The sequence below is a fragment of the Apteryx rowi genome, unplaced genomic scaffold (genome assembly GCF_003343035.1).
Source record: "Apteryx rowi isolate R43461 unplaced genomic scaffold, aptRow1 scaffold_859, whole genome shotgun sequence".
Classification (NCBI taxonomy): Eukaryota; Metazoa; Chordata; class Aves; order Apterygiformes; family Apterygidae; genus Apteryx; species Apteryx rowi.
The window spans coordinates 206,853-224,432 of record NW_020451159.1 but is presented as its reverse complement, the minus strand read 5'-3'; the positions used below and the strand labels follow the sequence as shown (position 1 = coordinate 224,432).

The 17,580-nt window shown below is 38.1% G+C and overlaps 1 protein-coding gene across 1 annotated transcript in view; it reads left to right on the top strand.

Moving 5' to 3' along the window:
• Positions 1-5,091: 5,091 nt before the first annotated feature.
• Positions 5,092-17,580, top strand: part of JAZF1 (JAZF zinc finger 1) — a 100,264-nt gene continuing 87,775 nt past the window's right edge. Inside the window, exons 1-2 of the mRNA XM_026090318.1 lie at positions 5,092-5,155; positions 7,899-7,971. Of these exons, the coding sequence (XP_025946103.1) occupies positions 5,092-5,155; positions 7,899-7,971 (137 nt within the window). The remainder of the gene's footprint in view (positions 5,156-7,898; positions 7,972-17,580) is intronic.

Sequence of the window (17,580 nt, the reverse complement as noted above, 5' to 3'; positions counted from 1 at the left end):
GTGCGATAATTCTTTTCGATAACCACTTGCTTGGTCACCTGTTAAATGCAATTTGCAGTTGTTAAGATTTGTACTAACTTCAGTGTGTCAACAAACCTTAGGAAAAGGCCACAGAAGATCTCCCATTCCTTGTATTCCTTGTATCACTTGTATCTGTGCTGGACTATGTGCTTGCATACAGCTGCATCTGAATTTTTACTAGTCCAGAATTAACCGGTAGTTCGTGTATGGATGTCATTAGGCCTGGATTCTGCTTACATGGATTCCCAGGTACAGTTTACGGTTTTGACTGTGACCTATGATGTCATACCTTAACTTTGGACTACTGCTTCTTGGACTACTGAATCCTTCTGCTGTAATGCAGCAATAGCAATCAATCGATTGCTGAGCTGGAAGTATACAGTCCAAGCTTGAACAGAAGACTGCCAGGAGAACGTTGTCAGTAATATAAAGCTGTCTCCCAGTGGGGGGAAAGGACTGAAGTTTCTTGATCTTCCTGTAATACTTATAGGGCCTATGCCTTTCAGGGTTTTTTTGTGGCTTCATGCAGTCACAAGCAATCTGACAGGGAAAATAAACTGTTTGCAGCTGAGAATTTTTTGCCAGTCTTGAATGAATCAAATAGGGAGAATTTTGTGCTAAAAGAATAGTATGGAACCCGTGGTGTTTGATGAAAATGTGGAAGTTGAAATAAATACAGTGTTTTCTTGTTTGAACTTGCTCTGCACGTAGCTTCCTTAGTCATCTATTTAACAATAGCTTAATCTGTAAATGTGGAAGAGTCTAGTATCTAATCTGACTTCCATTTTTTGATAAGTCCATCTCTGTGGCATTCAGCACCCTGATCTTGGAAAGAACTTAAACTTACACACAAGAATTAAATGTGTACTTGAAGACAGGTAGGTTTAAAACTTTTGCAGAATCATGGTATGTATTTTATCTGCAGTGTTTTGTCTTTGAGGTGCAGAGCACTGTCTCCTGAGACATTTTGCTTCCGTTTTAAAGATAAGGGAAAATGGAGCAGTTCCTAGTGAATGGAGCAAATGATGTGCAGCAGTCCCTGCTACATTCTGAGTGTACTCTTAAATGAACAAACTTTGAATGCATATACCATAGGCTGAAAAGCTAAATACATTTTTTCTATTGAAGATATTACTAGAGGACCATGTTTGTATCTGTAAAATCATAGTTGTCAGCTAGCTTCTTGAAATTCATAAGACCTGAATAACACTGCGTCTGGAATTAAAACTGTGAAATTCATAGTGGCTTCCTTGTAATGGAAATTTTGGGTTGGGAACAGTTTCCAGTAACATTGAATTTATCTGTTTCTGGCTTCTTAAGCTATGTCCGTATAAGAACAATTGTGGACTTTTAAGGAAGCCAACAGAAATCTTTGCCTTGGCATCATTAGTGAAGCGAGCTAGGTTCTAGGGAAATGTAGGTTTTAATTAATTAGCTGAGCTGACTTACATCTGCCAGTTTTTAAGGCCAAGTGAAATAGAGCACAGACACTCGGAGAACTTGGTGGTGGGTGAGAGGAATGTGTGTGTGAATGCTGTAATGAAGCTCGTGGTGAGGCTGGAGAACCTTTGTGGGTTGTTAGTTCAGCATAGTGTAATTTTGTTTACACACTGATTTTGCACAAAATGATGAGATTATCATAAACATCTCCAGGTGACTAGGGAGAAAGATCGTACTGAAAGACCTTGGTCTTGTAAATATGAGTTTCAGTGCTTTTAAAAATCCTTTGCAGGACCTTTATTTTCCTAACACTGGGAGCATTTTGTTACTCTTTTTAAGACTGAACAGAAGGAGACAAGTAATACCCTTGGGATGGCAAGGGGAGTTTTATCTTTTTGCTTTTGTTGCAACTCTTTTGCTTAATTAATGGTGTGGCTGATAGTAGATATATTTTTCAAATCCCAGTTTTTAGATAATGTATTGATCTTTTTTTTTTCCCCCAGAAATGTAGTATCTACAACTTCAGTGAAATCTGTTGGGGTGTTACAGGTACCGAACAATCTTGACAATCCAGTCACCTCATTTCTATGTGAACAGGGATTCAGATGTCCTTTTTTGGGTACCTGGACTCTAGTCAGTCTTGACCTCAGCTTCTGCCTGTTCAGTGGTAGCGCAATGGGGTAGAGGCAATACAGGGTACTTCAGTCCTGATGGGCTGTTCAAGAGATTGAAGAGTAGTTTAAATTTTACATCCTTTAAATCATGATCTTTGCTTGTGAGATTATCTTTATCAGTTAGCACCTTTCCTTGTGACTGTAAGAAAACTTTGCAGTTGAAAAATAATGCCACTGAAATTTGGTGGCATTTTGCTGCCTGCTCTTTATAAGGTGAAAAGCAACTTTTCACTGTGATTTAAATGCAGGAACTGTTATGAAAAATCTCTTATGTAAAAAAAAAATCTCTCATTGCCTGTGATGATTTTCCTGTATTAGTGGTATGGCAAAACTTGTATCTCCATATATAACAAGGAAGATGTGGCATGTATTCTATGCAGAAATCCTCATGCAGGAGAAAATTAGGGAGTTATGAAGACAGTACGTATACAGGATGAGTATTCTTTTTTTGTTGTTGTTGTTTCTTCTCTTTAAAATAATTTGCCAGGTTAGGATTTTGCAGTGTTCTCAAGTTGCAAGCTTTTTCTGCAGTGTGGTGCAATTTAGTAATATTAGTTTGGTTCAATAGTCAGTGATTCATTTTGTTAGAACATGCACCACAGAAAATGCCTGGCTTCGTCTGAGCACTTTAAAAATGGCACAGTGCAGTTTATGGTCTTAGTCTTAGTTATTCATATTTCTTGTCTGGTTGCCAGTATGAAACATTGTGTGGATGTGAAAAATTGAAGTGTGTCTAATCCCATAGTTGATTAGTTGGGTAGTGTGTTGGCACCTACATTTTAGCATATTAGTAGTGATATGGGGGGGGGGGAGAGGGGACCCCCAAAAGCCGTAACAAAACCTATTCATATAGAATTCTATTCATATAGAATATCTGAAATCAAAATTTTATTTTTATAACACTTCATTGGAAAAAAGAGGGGAAAAAAATCTGGGTTTCCAAAATTTAACATCATAGTGAAATAAGAGAAGATAACTCAAAAAAACGAACTCCAGCATTATAGAAAGTACATAGTGTTTACTCTCTTCCCGTTATAAAATAAAAACAGTGGAATGTAATGCTTATGAGAAGAAACAAGTAGTGAAGGCAGCTAGTGTACAGTGGGTGACAATATGTTTTACTAGATTTAAAGTGATTCAGTATGTGGAAAAAATAATGAAGTAGTGGCTCTTAAATATCCCATGTTAATTCAAGAAGCAAGAGTAAATAGTTAATAAGTAATACGTCTGCAGAACCAACTGTTGATCAGTCCCTTCAAAACAAAATCTGTAGTTGTTCTTGTGTGCACGGTCTGTGTATATTTTTCTTTCCTTATATGACCAAAGGAGCCCAGCTCAACCCTAGGTTGTACTGTTTAAACGCTCTTCAAGGAAGAGATCTGTCATCTGTGGATATGTTTAATCCATTATAGGTGACTATTTGGAAACTATTTAGGCTACTTTGGGCTGACTTGATCAGCCTATGCATGTTTGAAGAAACAGTGACCAAACCTTTTACAGAGCCATTTTGTGAGATTGAGAAAGATTCTCCCTTCCCCCTCATTCAAACAGAGAGTTGTCTGATACCCTGCAGATCAGGGTGTTATGCAACATTAATTCAGAAATTGTGCTTTCAGGCATAGTTAGCTAATTCAGAAATTGTGGCTTTGTGTGTCGTTAGAAAACAATGCTATTGTCTAGGGGAACGTCTTTAGGTGTGAGAGAGCAGAGCCCTGGCACTCTAGGTTCAAAGGTTCAGCATCAGGAAATACTGCGACTTAATCTCACTGAGGTACATTAACTATCCTAAAAAAGGCTATATGTTGCTTCTTTTTTTTTTTTAACCCCCTAGGATGGTTGTGACCTTTTTGTAGTTAACAGTAATGCACATTCACTCTGTGCTTGAAAGTGTGCTAACATCCAGAAAATAAGTTTAAAATGAAGGCAAGATACAATGAGAGGAAAAACATAAGTCAAGGGTAGCAGGGAAACTGGTGAGAAGGACAGTGTAGAGAAAAAATTATGTACATGTACTTTGTGGCGCAGGGGCAAACAAGTGGTTATACACATCTCTGATTTTTAACTTGTTTATATGTCAGGACATTTTGAGGAGAGAGAAGCGGACTGGCTGACAGCAAGGGCAGAAGCAAATGGCAAGGAAGGAAGGACAAGTAGAAAAAATTGAGTTTTGCGAGGGGCAGGCGTGAAGGAGAGGACAGGAGAGAGGAAAGGGCACTGGCTGGGGGTTGGCAAAGGAAGTCAGCAAGAGCGCAGTGAGGCAGGAAGGAATAAACTGCTGACATTTTAAGACAGTGACAGAAAAGCAAACTGTAGTGAGCAAATCGAGTCCTGCAGAGGCAGGGGCCGCCGGGGGTGTGTGGAAGCTGCAGTAGTGAAGAGATGCTCAGAGAGCAGCAGAAGCAGCCGCTGCTCCCGCTGGTGAGGCTGTTCCCCCTTGCAGAGGGGCAGCCTCACAGCCCCATCCGTCCCAGCAGCTGGTGAGCTACTGCTGTGTTCAGAGCCACGGCGAGGTGCTGAGCAAGAACAAATCACTCGTTGTTAGAGCAGGGAGGCACTTAGAAAAGCAAATGGAGTTTTCGTTAGAGCCCACTGAAATTTTTGAGGACACCAAGTTTGAAAAATGATTGCCCATTTGATCATCTTTACTGCCTTTTGCTGTTAAAGCTGGAACCCTTCTATATTTCTAAAAGTTGAAAAAGCAAAAGTGGTGTTAAAGCTTGATAGAAATCCTATGCACCTTTTAGATGGGCAAGGCGGTGCTGCCTGGGTGGCCTTTGTGCCTTCCTCGGGGGAAGGCTCTGCCTGGGCCTGGTGCCGGCTGGCACGTGTGGCACAGGTTGGACATGCTAGCGCCCTACTGCTCTTCTCCCCATGCCGTGTGCTGGCCCCAAAGCGTAACTGCTGCTGTGTAGTTTCTGTGTTTTCTTCTTTCTTCTCGGTTCCGGTGTGTGCGATAATGAAGAGGCTGCGTTGCAGCCACCAGAGAGCCTTTGATAGTGCAGTGCTGGGGGGCGGTGGTGGTAGTGCATATGGGTCCATGTTTCCTCTCACCGAGGAGAGTCCTCTTGACCCACCTGAGAAAGGAGCCTGGGACTGAACTGGCCTGCACACAGTGTGGGCCATCAGGGGGCTGTGGACCAGCAGCAAACAGGGAGCAAGCAATACCAGCAAGGGGACAGGTTATTATAGCTGGGGAAGAGAATTAACATTTGAGGGTGTTATATAGCTCCCTGTTGCAGTGCAAAAGTGAATGCAATGTTCTAGTGACTGGCAGTCCACAAGGTGGTTGTGTCAGGAGGAAAAACATGTGAAGTATTTTGAGTGCAAAGTTTATACAAGATTTTCTTGACCTCCTCCTGGATCATTTTTCAGTGGGTTGGGGGCTATGCCATAACTGACTTGCGATACATGTGGAATTTGATACATGGAGGGGGGAATAGAGATTGTGTGTGCTGCGCTCCTCCTGTGTGTCAGACAGCACTGCCTGTAAGAGACAGAGGCACTTCTTTGTGCAGGTGCCAGCTCTCGAGCTTCTCTGTGCTGTGGTAACATACTTCTACAAAAAGTATGGGCTTTTCTAATCTTCAGCTAGCGCTAGGATGAGCTGCTAGCACACAGAAGGGTGGTGGATTCTTCATTTGAGCTTTCCCTTGTGCTCTCTCTCCTGCAGGTCTGTGCAGTGCTCTGATGTAAACCAGGCCCAGCTTTGTCTCATTCAGTCACAGAAACTATTCTTTATAGATGGAGGTTAATCCCATTTAAGAACTGGATTAGCAAAGATGTAGGCACTTAACCACAGATGCCTTAACTTGGGTTGAAGCAGATAGTCCCGGCTGGGATTAATGCTCTGCAGACCTTCTGTATCAAGGCAGTTTCATGGCAGGCCTTGCACCACAGCAGTGTAAATCTAACAGACTTCACCGTGATGGCCCTTGTATGCTTGGCCTGCTAAATGACTGCGGGTTTTGTAGAAACAAAGACAAGTAAAAGATCTTTGTGTTGTGTGAGCCTAGCTTCCTCAGAGAAGTGAATTATAAAGATAACGCAAAAGATAGCTGAGGCTTTGCTCTCTGTGGTTAGCTTAACACAGAGCGTGGTGTGCTAGTAATTACTGCAGAATTTCCTTGAGCCCAGGAAAGGTCTGCACCTTTTCGGGATAAGAGGCTTTGGGTTGTCTGTTGTCTTGGCACTTTAGGTTGTCGATTGTCTTGGCACTTGTACTTTTATCACTGTTTTCTGAACTTCCTTAGAGGTATTTATCTCTTTATGGGCATATTGATAAGGTATGTTAACAAATCCTGGAGTCTGAGCTTCACAGGAACAAATGGAGGAAGGAAGGAAGATTAGAATCAGTCTGAGCTTTGTGTGGAGCTGGGGGGAATTCTTTGCTCCTGAATAAACACATGAGCTGTTTAGGGCAATGCTGTGACTACTGTACCTGCCTCCAGCTGAGCCCCCATTTACTTCAGCTTAAACCTTCTTTAAGGTAGGGCAGCAGAGACAGATTCCATAATAACTGTCTGAGATTTTTGTTTTGTTTTGCTTTTTAAAGCAACTGATGAGGTCAAACAAATGTGGCTATCAGGATAATGAGCTTTTCACCATTAACCTTGGTTAAAGTTGTAGGAAGAAGCCAGAGCAGTCTAAAATATGGTCTGGCTGTGGGGTTTTTGCTTGTTGGTTTGTTCTTGGGTTGTTTTTTACTTGTACCCCCCTCACCCCCAACCCAAAGTAGATGCTTTCTCAGAAATAAAAGATGAATAGCCATAGTGCTATAGRGAACCATTTATTAAAAAGTCTTTTTTATTCTTTATAGTTAAAAAGCAAAAGTTGCACCCAGAATTCTTTTAAAGTCATGCATAAAATATGTTGTTAATGACTGTATAGTAATATGCACACGCATGATACACACTTTCCATTGGGAGCTTTTGAAAACTGTTTATAGTTAATTCCTAAAGGTGCATTTCTGTGATGTGGAGCAACATTGTATTTGGAACCCCAAGATAATCCTATTTTTTATATAAAAAACTACTTACAAATATGGGTATACTCCTCTGGTTTTGGCTCCAGAAATTTGAACTAAGACTGCTTCTTTGTTAGATAAAAGCAAAACTTAACTGAGAAGGGATGATGAAAATAGTGATTTAAAGCATATTCTTTCACTTGAATGAGAAAGTTGGTACTAGAGGGAATTGGGTAATGTTTGCTTCAGGGCTTTCAGTGAGCAATGCTCTGCTGGGCAGGCGTTTTGCTTCAAGTGCATTTTTGTATGACTTTTCTGATTGAGAGCTCCAGAAAAGAAGCCCTAGAGAAGGGGGGAAGCAAAACTGAGATGCAGAAGCAAAGTGTCAAATCCCGGCCGAAAAGATTTGATCAGTCTTGAAACGTCTCAGAATGTGTCAACCAAATTTAGAAATAGCTACATTAAAAAAGAAGAAAGCTTAATTCTTTTCACACCGTAAATCATGGAAAGCAGTGAAAACTAATATTTATGAGAGAGATTGTCAAAGTTTGGGTGACAGTTGGAAATTATATCACTGTCGATGTTTGAAATTCCTGTGTAAAGTAATGCAATACTGTGTTTATGAATGAATGAATAAATGATTGTGCAGTGTTAAGCATACTCTATAAGGATAAACTGGGCAGAGCTATTTTATATCTCTTGTCTCGACTTCAGTTACTTTGCAGTATACATTCCCATAGGTTTCAATATGAATGCCAAAACCTCAGATATATTTATTTATTTATTTTTATTTTTTGTAGATACAGACCCACGTGTATTAGAGAAACAAGAACTTCAACAGCCAACATATGTTGCTCTAAGTTACATTAACAGGTAAGTGTGCTGTTTTTCAGGTGTAGCTGCTCATGGTTTGTGCAACCTGTGTATAAATGCATATACCAGAATGGTATGCCAGTGTATTAATTTCGTTTTAGTTGTTTCACGTTGTATGACACTGCGATGATACCTGTTTTGGAAAGCCAGTTGAATTAAAACCTGACTAAATTCTTTATCATTATTATAGAGGGCACAAGCAGCCTCTTAGTTGTGCTGTTCGGGTCCCTTGGGGATGAGGCTTTGGCCTTTTATGTTGAAGCTAACTCTTTTTCAATACAGGATAATTTGTCTTTGTTGAATTTTTTCCACTTTCTTGTACTTCACACAGCATAATAGGAGAGAGTTACTTTTATAGAACAATGCCCCTTCTTTTTTTCTTTCTTTTTTTTTTTTTTTTGGCCAAACCGTGTTTTAATCCTAGATAAACATTATACTTGAAGTGTAATTCCTCATTTAACATCTTTTTTCCTGTTTTAGGTAAATCAGCGTGTTGCTATTCTAGGGTTATTTTGCCTTCTGTTACATATTAGTTTTTGATCAGATGTACTATGGTTGAAAGTTATAGTCAGTTGCTTTTTGGAAATGGTTTTGTATGAAAACTATTCTCTATGGGTTTATTGGCTTTTATGCATGGAATGCCAATATCCTTTTGTATCTTTGTTCTCTACAGGATGAGACACAAACTCACAAGCCTGGAAGATTTAACACAAATTTAACTCAGGATAGACTGAATTAATTCAAACTTCCATGAGTCATACATAAAATAAAATTTTTCATTTTAATTATGCTTATTGTTAAAAATGAATAAAAGACTGTTAAAAACACAGAATCCACCATTGGCTTTGTGTAATATCTGCTGTAGAGAAAGTGTGCCAGTGAGGAAGAAAATGATTTTGAGGTATGAAAGTAAGAACTGATGTTCGCTTGGTTAAGTAAATTTTCTCCGCTCCATGAGACTAAGTATGGTCGAGAATAGCTGGTATTGACATGATTTCCTATTTGGCAAATAACTGTTGTTTTTGCTGGAGACAGTCTCACCCTTTAAAGCATATTTTGCAATCAACAACCCTTTTTAACACTTCTTTCCGTTGATCTCATTTAATGTGTAAAAAAAAAAATTTTTTTTTTGGCAATATGCAGGCTTGGTATGTTATCATGTATGTTGGTATGTTTCCCTCTTTCCATTATACACTAGGGCGTTTTCTGTTGTTGCTTCTGTGATTATTTTGCTTGGTGTGAAGGAGAGGAAAGCTTTTTAAAAATTGGGGAAAAGCTGATGTAAGACCACAGAAGGAGCTGCAGGATTTGATTGTTTGATTCAGAATTGGAAAACACTTTTAAAGTAGTTTGAAAGTGCTACCTTGTCTAGATTTCAAGATGGTGGTGCCCTTTTTGATTGAGTTCTGTGTGACTGAAGTGGTTCTAGTTAGTCACTATGTGTTTTGCCCAAACTTTCTTACCCTTTTAATTTTGAGAAACAAATCTGTGGAATTGACTTGAGTTCTTCTTAAAAAAAAAAAAAAAGAAAAGAAAAGAAACAAACAAAACCTTAATTGACTCTTGTTTTATTTAAACCAGCCTGCTGCTGTTTAATTGCTCTTTTAATAGTATTTTAATTTTTTCTGAAGTGCTGATGTCTCTCACTGAACCACCTGCTCTACACAGCTCAAGCTCTTGAGGGAGCAGCAATATCCATTACACTATGAGACATGCCTTTCTATCTCCCACTACATATGCCAGAGCTTGAGTTCTGCTTTGTTGTCCCAGGCTATGAAATCAGATTTTGTAGCCTAATACATGTCATAAACATGTTGCATACTGTTAAATATCAAACACCAGATACTGCTGCACTTTTTTTAAACCCATGCTTTTATGGTTTCCAAGTAGAACAGAACTCTAGCGTGGTTCCTGCTGTGAGTTCCAGGCCTTAAAACAATCTTCCTCTGCAGGTTTGTATATTCAATATGTTCTGTGTGGGCCATACGTTCTCATGGAGCCTGGGAAAATAGGGACTTCTGATTCTCAGCTTTTGTCAAATTGTATGATAAGATACTTAATATATGTTGTGGTAGAAAAAAAAAATAATAGAATGATTAGATAGATATGCTTCATGCTCTGCCCATTGCCCTGTTGCATAGTGGCCATTACATGCTAAAACACAACAACGTAAATCTGGGTTATCTAATTTGCTAACTGAGAGGATAAAGTATCAGTAAAGCAGGTAGTAGGGATAGAAAGGTACAGGAATTTTTTTTTTCCAATTTGAAACATACTCTTGTTTCCATTTCCCATCTACTCATAGATTTTCTCAGGCATATTAGTATGGCAATATTTTATATGCCCTTAAGTTCTGAAACAGCCTTCAAATTGTGAACATCTGAATCTACAAGGCTCAGTTTCTTTCTCTGCTGAAGATTTACTGCAATTACAGCCTTCAGTGACTACACACAGATGGAGTTTCCATAGTGTGTGATCCTCATGCAGACAGATAACATTCCTTTTTAAACCAGTGGATGAAATATAAATTATAGCTCATAATGGTTTATGATCTCCACGTCAAACACTTGTACCAGTGACTGACAGAAGCACAACAAATCCTTTTCTCAGTTTAGTGCAGTCGTAGCACGCTTGCCAGTATTGATGATTGTTTCCTATTTACTTTGCTCTTTACTTTTTTAGAAGTCAAAATTGGAATCAATAAGATACCCTACTGCCAAAGCAGATGCTGTTCATCTGCTGCCATCCTATAAATACAGGAGTAGTTTGTCTGCAAAGTGTTCAACAGCGCTACCACATGAATGAAATTCTGTCTGTGATCTGTCAGGAGCAGCTGGCCTGAGTGCTCATTTGCAACATCCTCCAGCACTTCTTAGAGACGTTTCCTTTGTATAGGGATCAAGACACCTGTTTCTTATTGCACTGAAATGCAATGATTTCTGGCAGTAATTTACATTGCTTATAGCTTGTATTTATAGCTTTAAGTTAATTATCAATGTTACAGATTTTGCTTCATCTTCATTGAAACATCCTCACCTACATGATGCTGTTAGTGCTTTGAGACTGTTAGTCTGGGACTTCGGTGAAGATGGTTCTTAAGTTTGCCGTATTATTTTATTTAAAAACAAAACAAAACTCCCAGCATTATTAATACATGTGAAAAGGCAATAGAGTCATACAAATATTTTCTCTGCCTAAAAAGGCAATACTAATTATGGCATTAAAAAAAAGCTTTGATTTCAAAACTTAATTGTAAAGAATTTTCCCCTCATTATGGTATAAAGGAGGTATTCTTTTCCTTTGAGATGATATGTATCAGCGATTGAAAGAATACATAAGTTATTGGAGTAAAGTTCCTTGAACCTTGAAAATGGAAGATGAGAGGTGCCACATTAACTTGTATTGTTGGAAGCATATGCTATAAACAGAATAACTGGATGTACATTTAATATAGCTTTTAATAAAAGTGATTTCTTTTTTCTGTAAAATATATTTTTCTTAGATACAGAAACTGCTTTGATTAAAAACTCTTGTTGTGGGGGGAAAAAAGAAAGGCAAGTTAGGATGCACTTACAACTGAAACGAATTGCATAGTGTTTCTATTGCAAATCACATAATGCTTGTATTGGGGAAATGTAAGCAAAGATTAAAATCAAGTTTCAAAAGCTACCAAAATACTTTTAATCTACATTAACCCTTGCTTTTTTTAATAGTGATTTTCCATTGGTAATTGAGATCATTAGATAATACAATAAAGATTTTAATAAAATAGTTTTTTTACATCAATCCTGAAAGCATTTACAGCCTACTAAGATGAACATTCTTAGTGTTGTCTGTAGGCCGTCTGATGCATGAGGCTGTTGAATATCTTTAAAGTTTATTCCTGTGCGAACTGGAGCACAAATAAGAGCTGTGATCAAAACTGAAGGTCGTTCTTGGGTGAATAGATTATCCTTTTTGTTTGTTTGTTTTGTTTAAATTCCCGTTAATGTGGAAGCACATCTCTGAGCCACTCTTGACATTTTTGCTCCTCCCTTCCCCTTTCATTTTCAACTAGCAAGATTTTGCCTCACTGTTGCCATTGTAAACTACAGTAGGATCCAGGCTTCTTCCCTCATTTCCCTTTCCTCTCAATGGCCACTAACTTCTCAAAAACAATTTACCCAACTCAGCTTCCTTTTTAGTATTATTGGAAGTAGAATCGATCATTTCTATGAACATATGCATTTGTGAAAAGAATTAATTGCATTTAAAATTCTAACCACTGCAAACTGTCCCTGTGTCTTGTCTAGCTCACTAATTTTGGTTCTATTAATTGTTTTTGCAGAAGTAAAATTAATAGCTAATGCCATAGGATTTAATGCTCATTTGAAAGTTATTTTAAAAAGTGGTAAGTCTTTCAGTAGTGATATATTTAATATACGGTATGTTACTAATGGAATAACATGAAGAATGTTTCGGATTTGGAGGCATTGGTCTTTGACTAAGTCTGCATGGTTTCTTAGCAGAGCATCCAAGCCACATGGTACTTACTGGCCCTGTATTTCTTTGGCATTGGCCTTTACTTCTCTGCTCAGTGCTGGGTAGAAATTTAAAGTGCTGCTTATTCCACTCTAAACAGGAAGTTCACTTTTGCTGTCAGTCACTTGCATTCATATCCATTCTCTGTCACTGGGGATATCTTTTGCAGCGCATTTAATGGATTTCCTCTGACAGTCAGTTCTGTGTATGCATTTAGTTATAGCAGTAAACATGCTGTTCAGTAAGTATAGGAATTTAAAGCTACCTAGCAAGATCTTCAACTTTTTCAACACAGTGGATTTTTTCTTGTGTTCTGCTATGATAGATTTTTCTGGGGTAGGTTACCAGCAGTAGTTAAATAAATAAGCTAATAAAAGACTGTAACCTCTCAGAGGTCCTACCCAATAATGGGGTATGCTACCAAAAGGCTCTGGAGAGCATCTTCTCAGTGGCAGTGCAGATCTCTCAACCATGCTCCGCGGTTTCCCTTCCACCCCAAATCAGTATTAGCCATGCATTAGCAGTGTCATGATTATACACATCTGGTACAGAGTGGTACCTTGTTATACCTCAACACTCTACTAAAATAGTTTATCTTATTGATGTGGTTTTGCTCAAAACTACTGAAAGTATTTTGAATGATTAGCTATCCTGACCAATAGTGACGACAACGGGTAAATAAATTATATTTTATCTCATCTTTCAGATTTTTCCCTAGAACTTAACTTCTTTGTCCTTCTGATACCAGCTGTTTGTGTCTCCCCCCACCCACCCCCAATTCTTCAGGTTCTTAAACAAATGCTGCCATCCTTTCTGAATCAATATTTAAATTCTTCAGAGGGAAAAAAAAAACAAATCTTGGAAAAGGAGTGCAACTTATTTTTAGTCAGTTTGTTATTCTCTCTTAAGTAGTTGTTGGAGTTTTTGGTTTTATTCTTTTTTGGGATAATGGTGCTAGGAGAAAGCCTGAGGGGTGAGGGGTTAGGCATGTAGAGGAATGATCTTTCCCAGGCTTATTGAGAGCAGGGATAGCAGGGGGCCAAATCCTGAAAATAGTTTTTACTCATGAGCTTCAAGGGAAAATTGTTTTCTGTTGAAAACAAGGCAAAAACTGCTTCAAGGTTACCAAAGTTAACCCAAAATAGACTTTCTTGTAAAATGCATGTGTTTCTAAAGCATTTCTTTTATTCAGCAGTATGCAATTTGGAAAGCAATTTCATATATACTATGAAATTATGAATCTGTCACAATCACTTATACTCACTGCTAATCAAATGCTTTGTGTTTTCCTTATTGATTAGAGATGTACTAATAACTATTTCCAAAGTTTTATTCCAGACCTAATTTATTAATCCTGAGCTTCTTTCGAGTAATGTGACACTCATTACTACACAAATGATTTGTTTTAGACAAACATTATCTGGTACAATGTGCCTTTAACTATTGGGTATCTGCAGTTTTAATTGGCTAACCTGTAGTGAAAGTGCTGTCTACTCTTTTCCTGTGGGATTGGTTTATGTATATCGGACAGGCTTCTAACAGACCAAATGATGTTTGCTGGTGTTACTAGTTAAATGCCACATTAGGGATTTCGGGAGGGTGGTTCTAACAGAATCACTTATCTCTTAAGGGATAGCAACCAAAAAAAGGCGCTGCTTCCATGATTGACCCTTCGTTTTGTTTTGTTTAGTTTGGATTTTTTTTGTTGTTTTCATTTTGCGGTCTCTTGAGCAACGCAGTGTGTGGATGAAGTTGGCTTTCTGCCGCAGGGGCAGGGTTGTTGCAGAGGAACGCAGGGCAGTCCTGGCTCTGGTCAGGAGAGGAGCAAGTTGAACGGGAGCACCCGCTGGACCAGGTCTGGCCCGGGGGCACCTGCTGGACTGGGTGCTCTTAAGGCAAGCAAGGAAAACTCCACTGAGGTCAAAAGAATTGCTGCAGCTGATATTCAGAACTAACTCCGTCTGATCAATTCAAAATGAGATCTGTCTCTTATTTTTCCAGTTTTACTGTTGGACTGAAAGTATGAAATATTTAAATGCAAGGTAGTTCGGAGGTTTTATGGGGGTTGGTTTGGTTTGGTTTTCCACAAAAGTGGTAGTATTGTGTCCTTAGCGCATGAGCATTAAGTTGTTTGCATAATGTGTGGAAGACCAAGACTCAGTTTCCTCCTCGCTGGTCTCTTAAGACTGTTTTATTCAGGAGGTTAGTGATTGTCTTGAGATAGGACATCGTTTCTCCTCTTTTCCTCTTGTTTCTTTGTACATTCATTTGAATGTCTGTTGGAGCATGGTTTCGAGTAAAGAAACTGTTAAAATCATGAGGTTGGGGAGCAGTAAGTTTGTTGTTTTTCTTGCTTGCTATCTTAATGGATGCTTTTTCAGAAAGCATATGAAAAAATGGAACAACTCTGAAATAGTGAATGTTCTTGCTCTAAAATAAATAATCACTACAGCATTCACCTGTTAAGCAGGAGAACAGACTTTAAATCAAGTCTTTTTAATTAGGCCTGAGTTTTCAACTTTGCAGGTATTATTAGTGGTGCTTTCTAGATGTATGGAGGCATGCGGCAAGGAAATATATAAAAACACTTAAAAACTGATTTTAATCTGAAATTTTAAACTGTAAATTTGACTTTTTGAATGAAAAAGCAGTTTAAAAAAATGGAAGTAACTAAAAGAAAATTTCCAACATTTTCTTCAGTACAGCATAAACTGTCATAATTCTCATCATGATTCAGAAGCAAAAGGGTAGAGGTAGGAGAATTTTCCCTTTTATGAATCCTGCCCAAGACCTGGTTTTCTGCACAAGAAAATCAGAGTGAGCAAATCTGATATGCTTTCAGTTGCTGTACCACCTGTTCATATTTGATACATTTTATAGTGCTTAGTACCACAGGTTTTGCCCTTCGTGTTAAAAATTAACTTTTTTGTTTTTTCCTGTAACATAATACTGTCTTATTTGTATTAAGTATCGTAGCTCTGTTAAGGTACAGCAATTCCCTCAGACTGTTGCTTCTCATTRCAGTGAAGATGCATGCCCAGGCTTCCAGTAGCTGCCAGACTGAACACTTGTGACAGAATACAGAAACAAAGGGATCAAAGTAACATGTCAGTCGACAGATAATATTTTTCTGTCTCAGCGTATTTTTAATGCTTGCAGTGACCAAGTTGGTCATGTGTTTTTATTCATGTAGGCATATCTTTATACTCTGCTATTTGACTTGTTCTGGAGATGGAACAAGACAAACTTCAGATGATAATTCAAACAAGATGTGCAGAAATGAATTTTATTTAGGGTAGGGGGAATGCCTTTTGGTTTGGAATGATTTACGCATTTGGCTTTGTTTTCTTTCTCTATCAGTTTCAAGCTAAAAGAAACTGAAGATTTATATAATGTACAGCTCTTTTATTTCATGTCAGCAGTAAAGATCAAAAAGCAGATTGGCATTTTAAGGAAAAGACCAAATGCCATGCCCTGAAATAAAAGTTACAAGATGAATTGAAATGTGTAGGGCACTGGAAGAATGTGTTTTAGTTGTTGAGTTGGTTTTGGTTATTAACTGAGAGGTGACTAGCTTTTCCTCTAGGCAATGTTCATATGGAAAACTCAGAGAAGGGGGGAAAAAATCCATCTTGTGAATTCTGTTGCACACAAAAATCTCAGATGAAGGAAAAGTAGTCAAGTCAGCATCACTCCTTGAGAGTGTGTGTATACACACCTGTGTGTGTGTGTACTTTAGTTAAACACTACAGCCATCGGTATATGATCCACTCAAGATTTCCCGGATTCTTGTCTCTATCAGTATTTTCTTCATCTTTTGTCAATATGGCATGCCAAAACTGAGGGAAAAAATCAGCTTGTGCTTTTGGCACTGGATTTGTCTTGGCAGGTTCTATTTCAGTTCCCTGCTTTCTGCATGTATTTTCCATTTACCCCTTGCACAGGTCACTTCGTTTTGAGGGAGGAAAGGAGAAATTCTTCAGTTTCCTTCCCAGTAAAAATTAAAACATTTCTTTTCTTGACTCTTAAAATAAGCATGTTTAAATTTGACTGTGAGCAGAGTGGTAGCGCTTTCAGAAGAACTGTATGCTTACCATATGAAAAATTTGTATCCAGATATTTCATTGTCAGGTCTGTGGGGTATTAACACTCTCAATGCCATTTCTTCATATGTTAGCTTAATGGAGCCCTTATTCATATTACACTGTGGTGTAATAATGTCATAACTGCAATATAAATAGTGAACTTGCGTTATTTAATGTACTCATGAAGCTATTTTAAAAAGACACTAATGTGCCAGTTTCGTATCCCCTGGAGAAAGAAGCATTTGTGGAAACTTTATTTTACTTTGATTTCAGAGTGAAGATTGATAAAAGGTTTTACATTTCTGTATTAGTGTGCTTTCAAGTATAGTCTGACATAAAATGGCTGAAAACTGCCTCTGTTCTTCCTGTCTTTATCAGCCATGGAAATGGCTGCCATATACAGCTCTCATCCTGATAAGTGAGGTGTTTTGTTTTGTTTTGTTGTTTAAAACACCATGAACAACAGCAACAAAACATGATGCACAGAAGGGGAAATTACAGACTGCATAGCTAACTTTCTAGGAAAGCTCTTTTCTGTCCAGTATTTTGCTAAAAGCTAGTCTTGACCATCTTGGCTAAATATAATGACTTACAGATTTGGAAATTTACCACCCTGGAATCCTGAGGCAACCCAGGCCAGCCCCTTGGAATATTCATTGACTGGGACTTGACTTTCTTTTTTTTATATAACATAAAGTTTGCTTACCATATAAAGTGATAAGTAATTGGTATTTTGTACAATAGCTCTACTTCTGTTTCTAATTTTATAGATTTATTTAAAAATATCTATTTTATGATAATGCTACCTATTCAGGTTTTGTTGTGAAAAGTCATAGAGGGGATCAGACTAAAAATGAGATTTGGAGGTAAATTTAGTTGTTCAAAGTACAAATTGTTGCATGACATGTTTTCATATATTACATATTTCATATTTTAGGTTTAGATATGCTAGTACATTGCACTAATGCACTAATATGTAATTTATTGAAATGTAACAAACTAC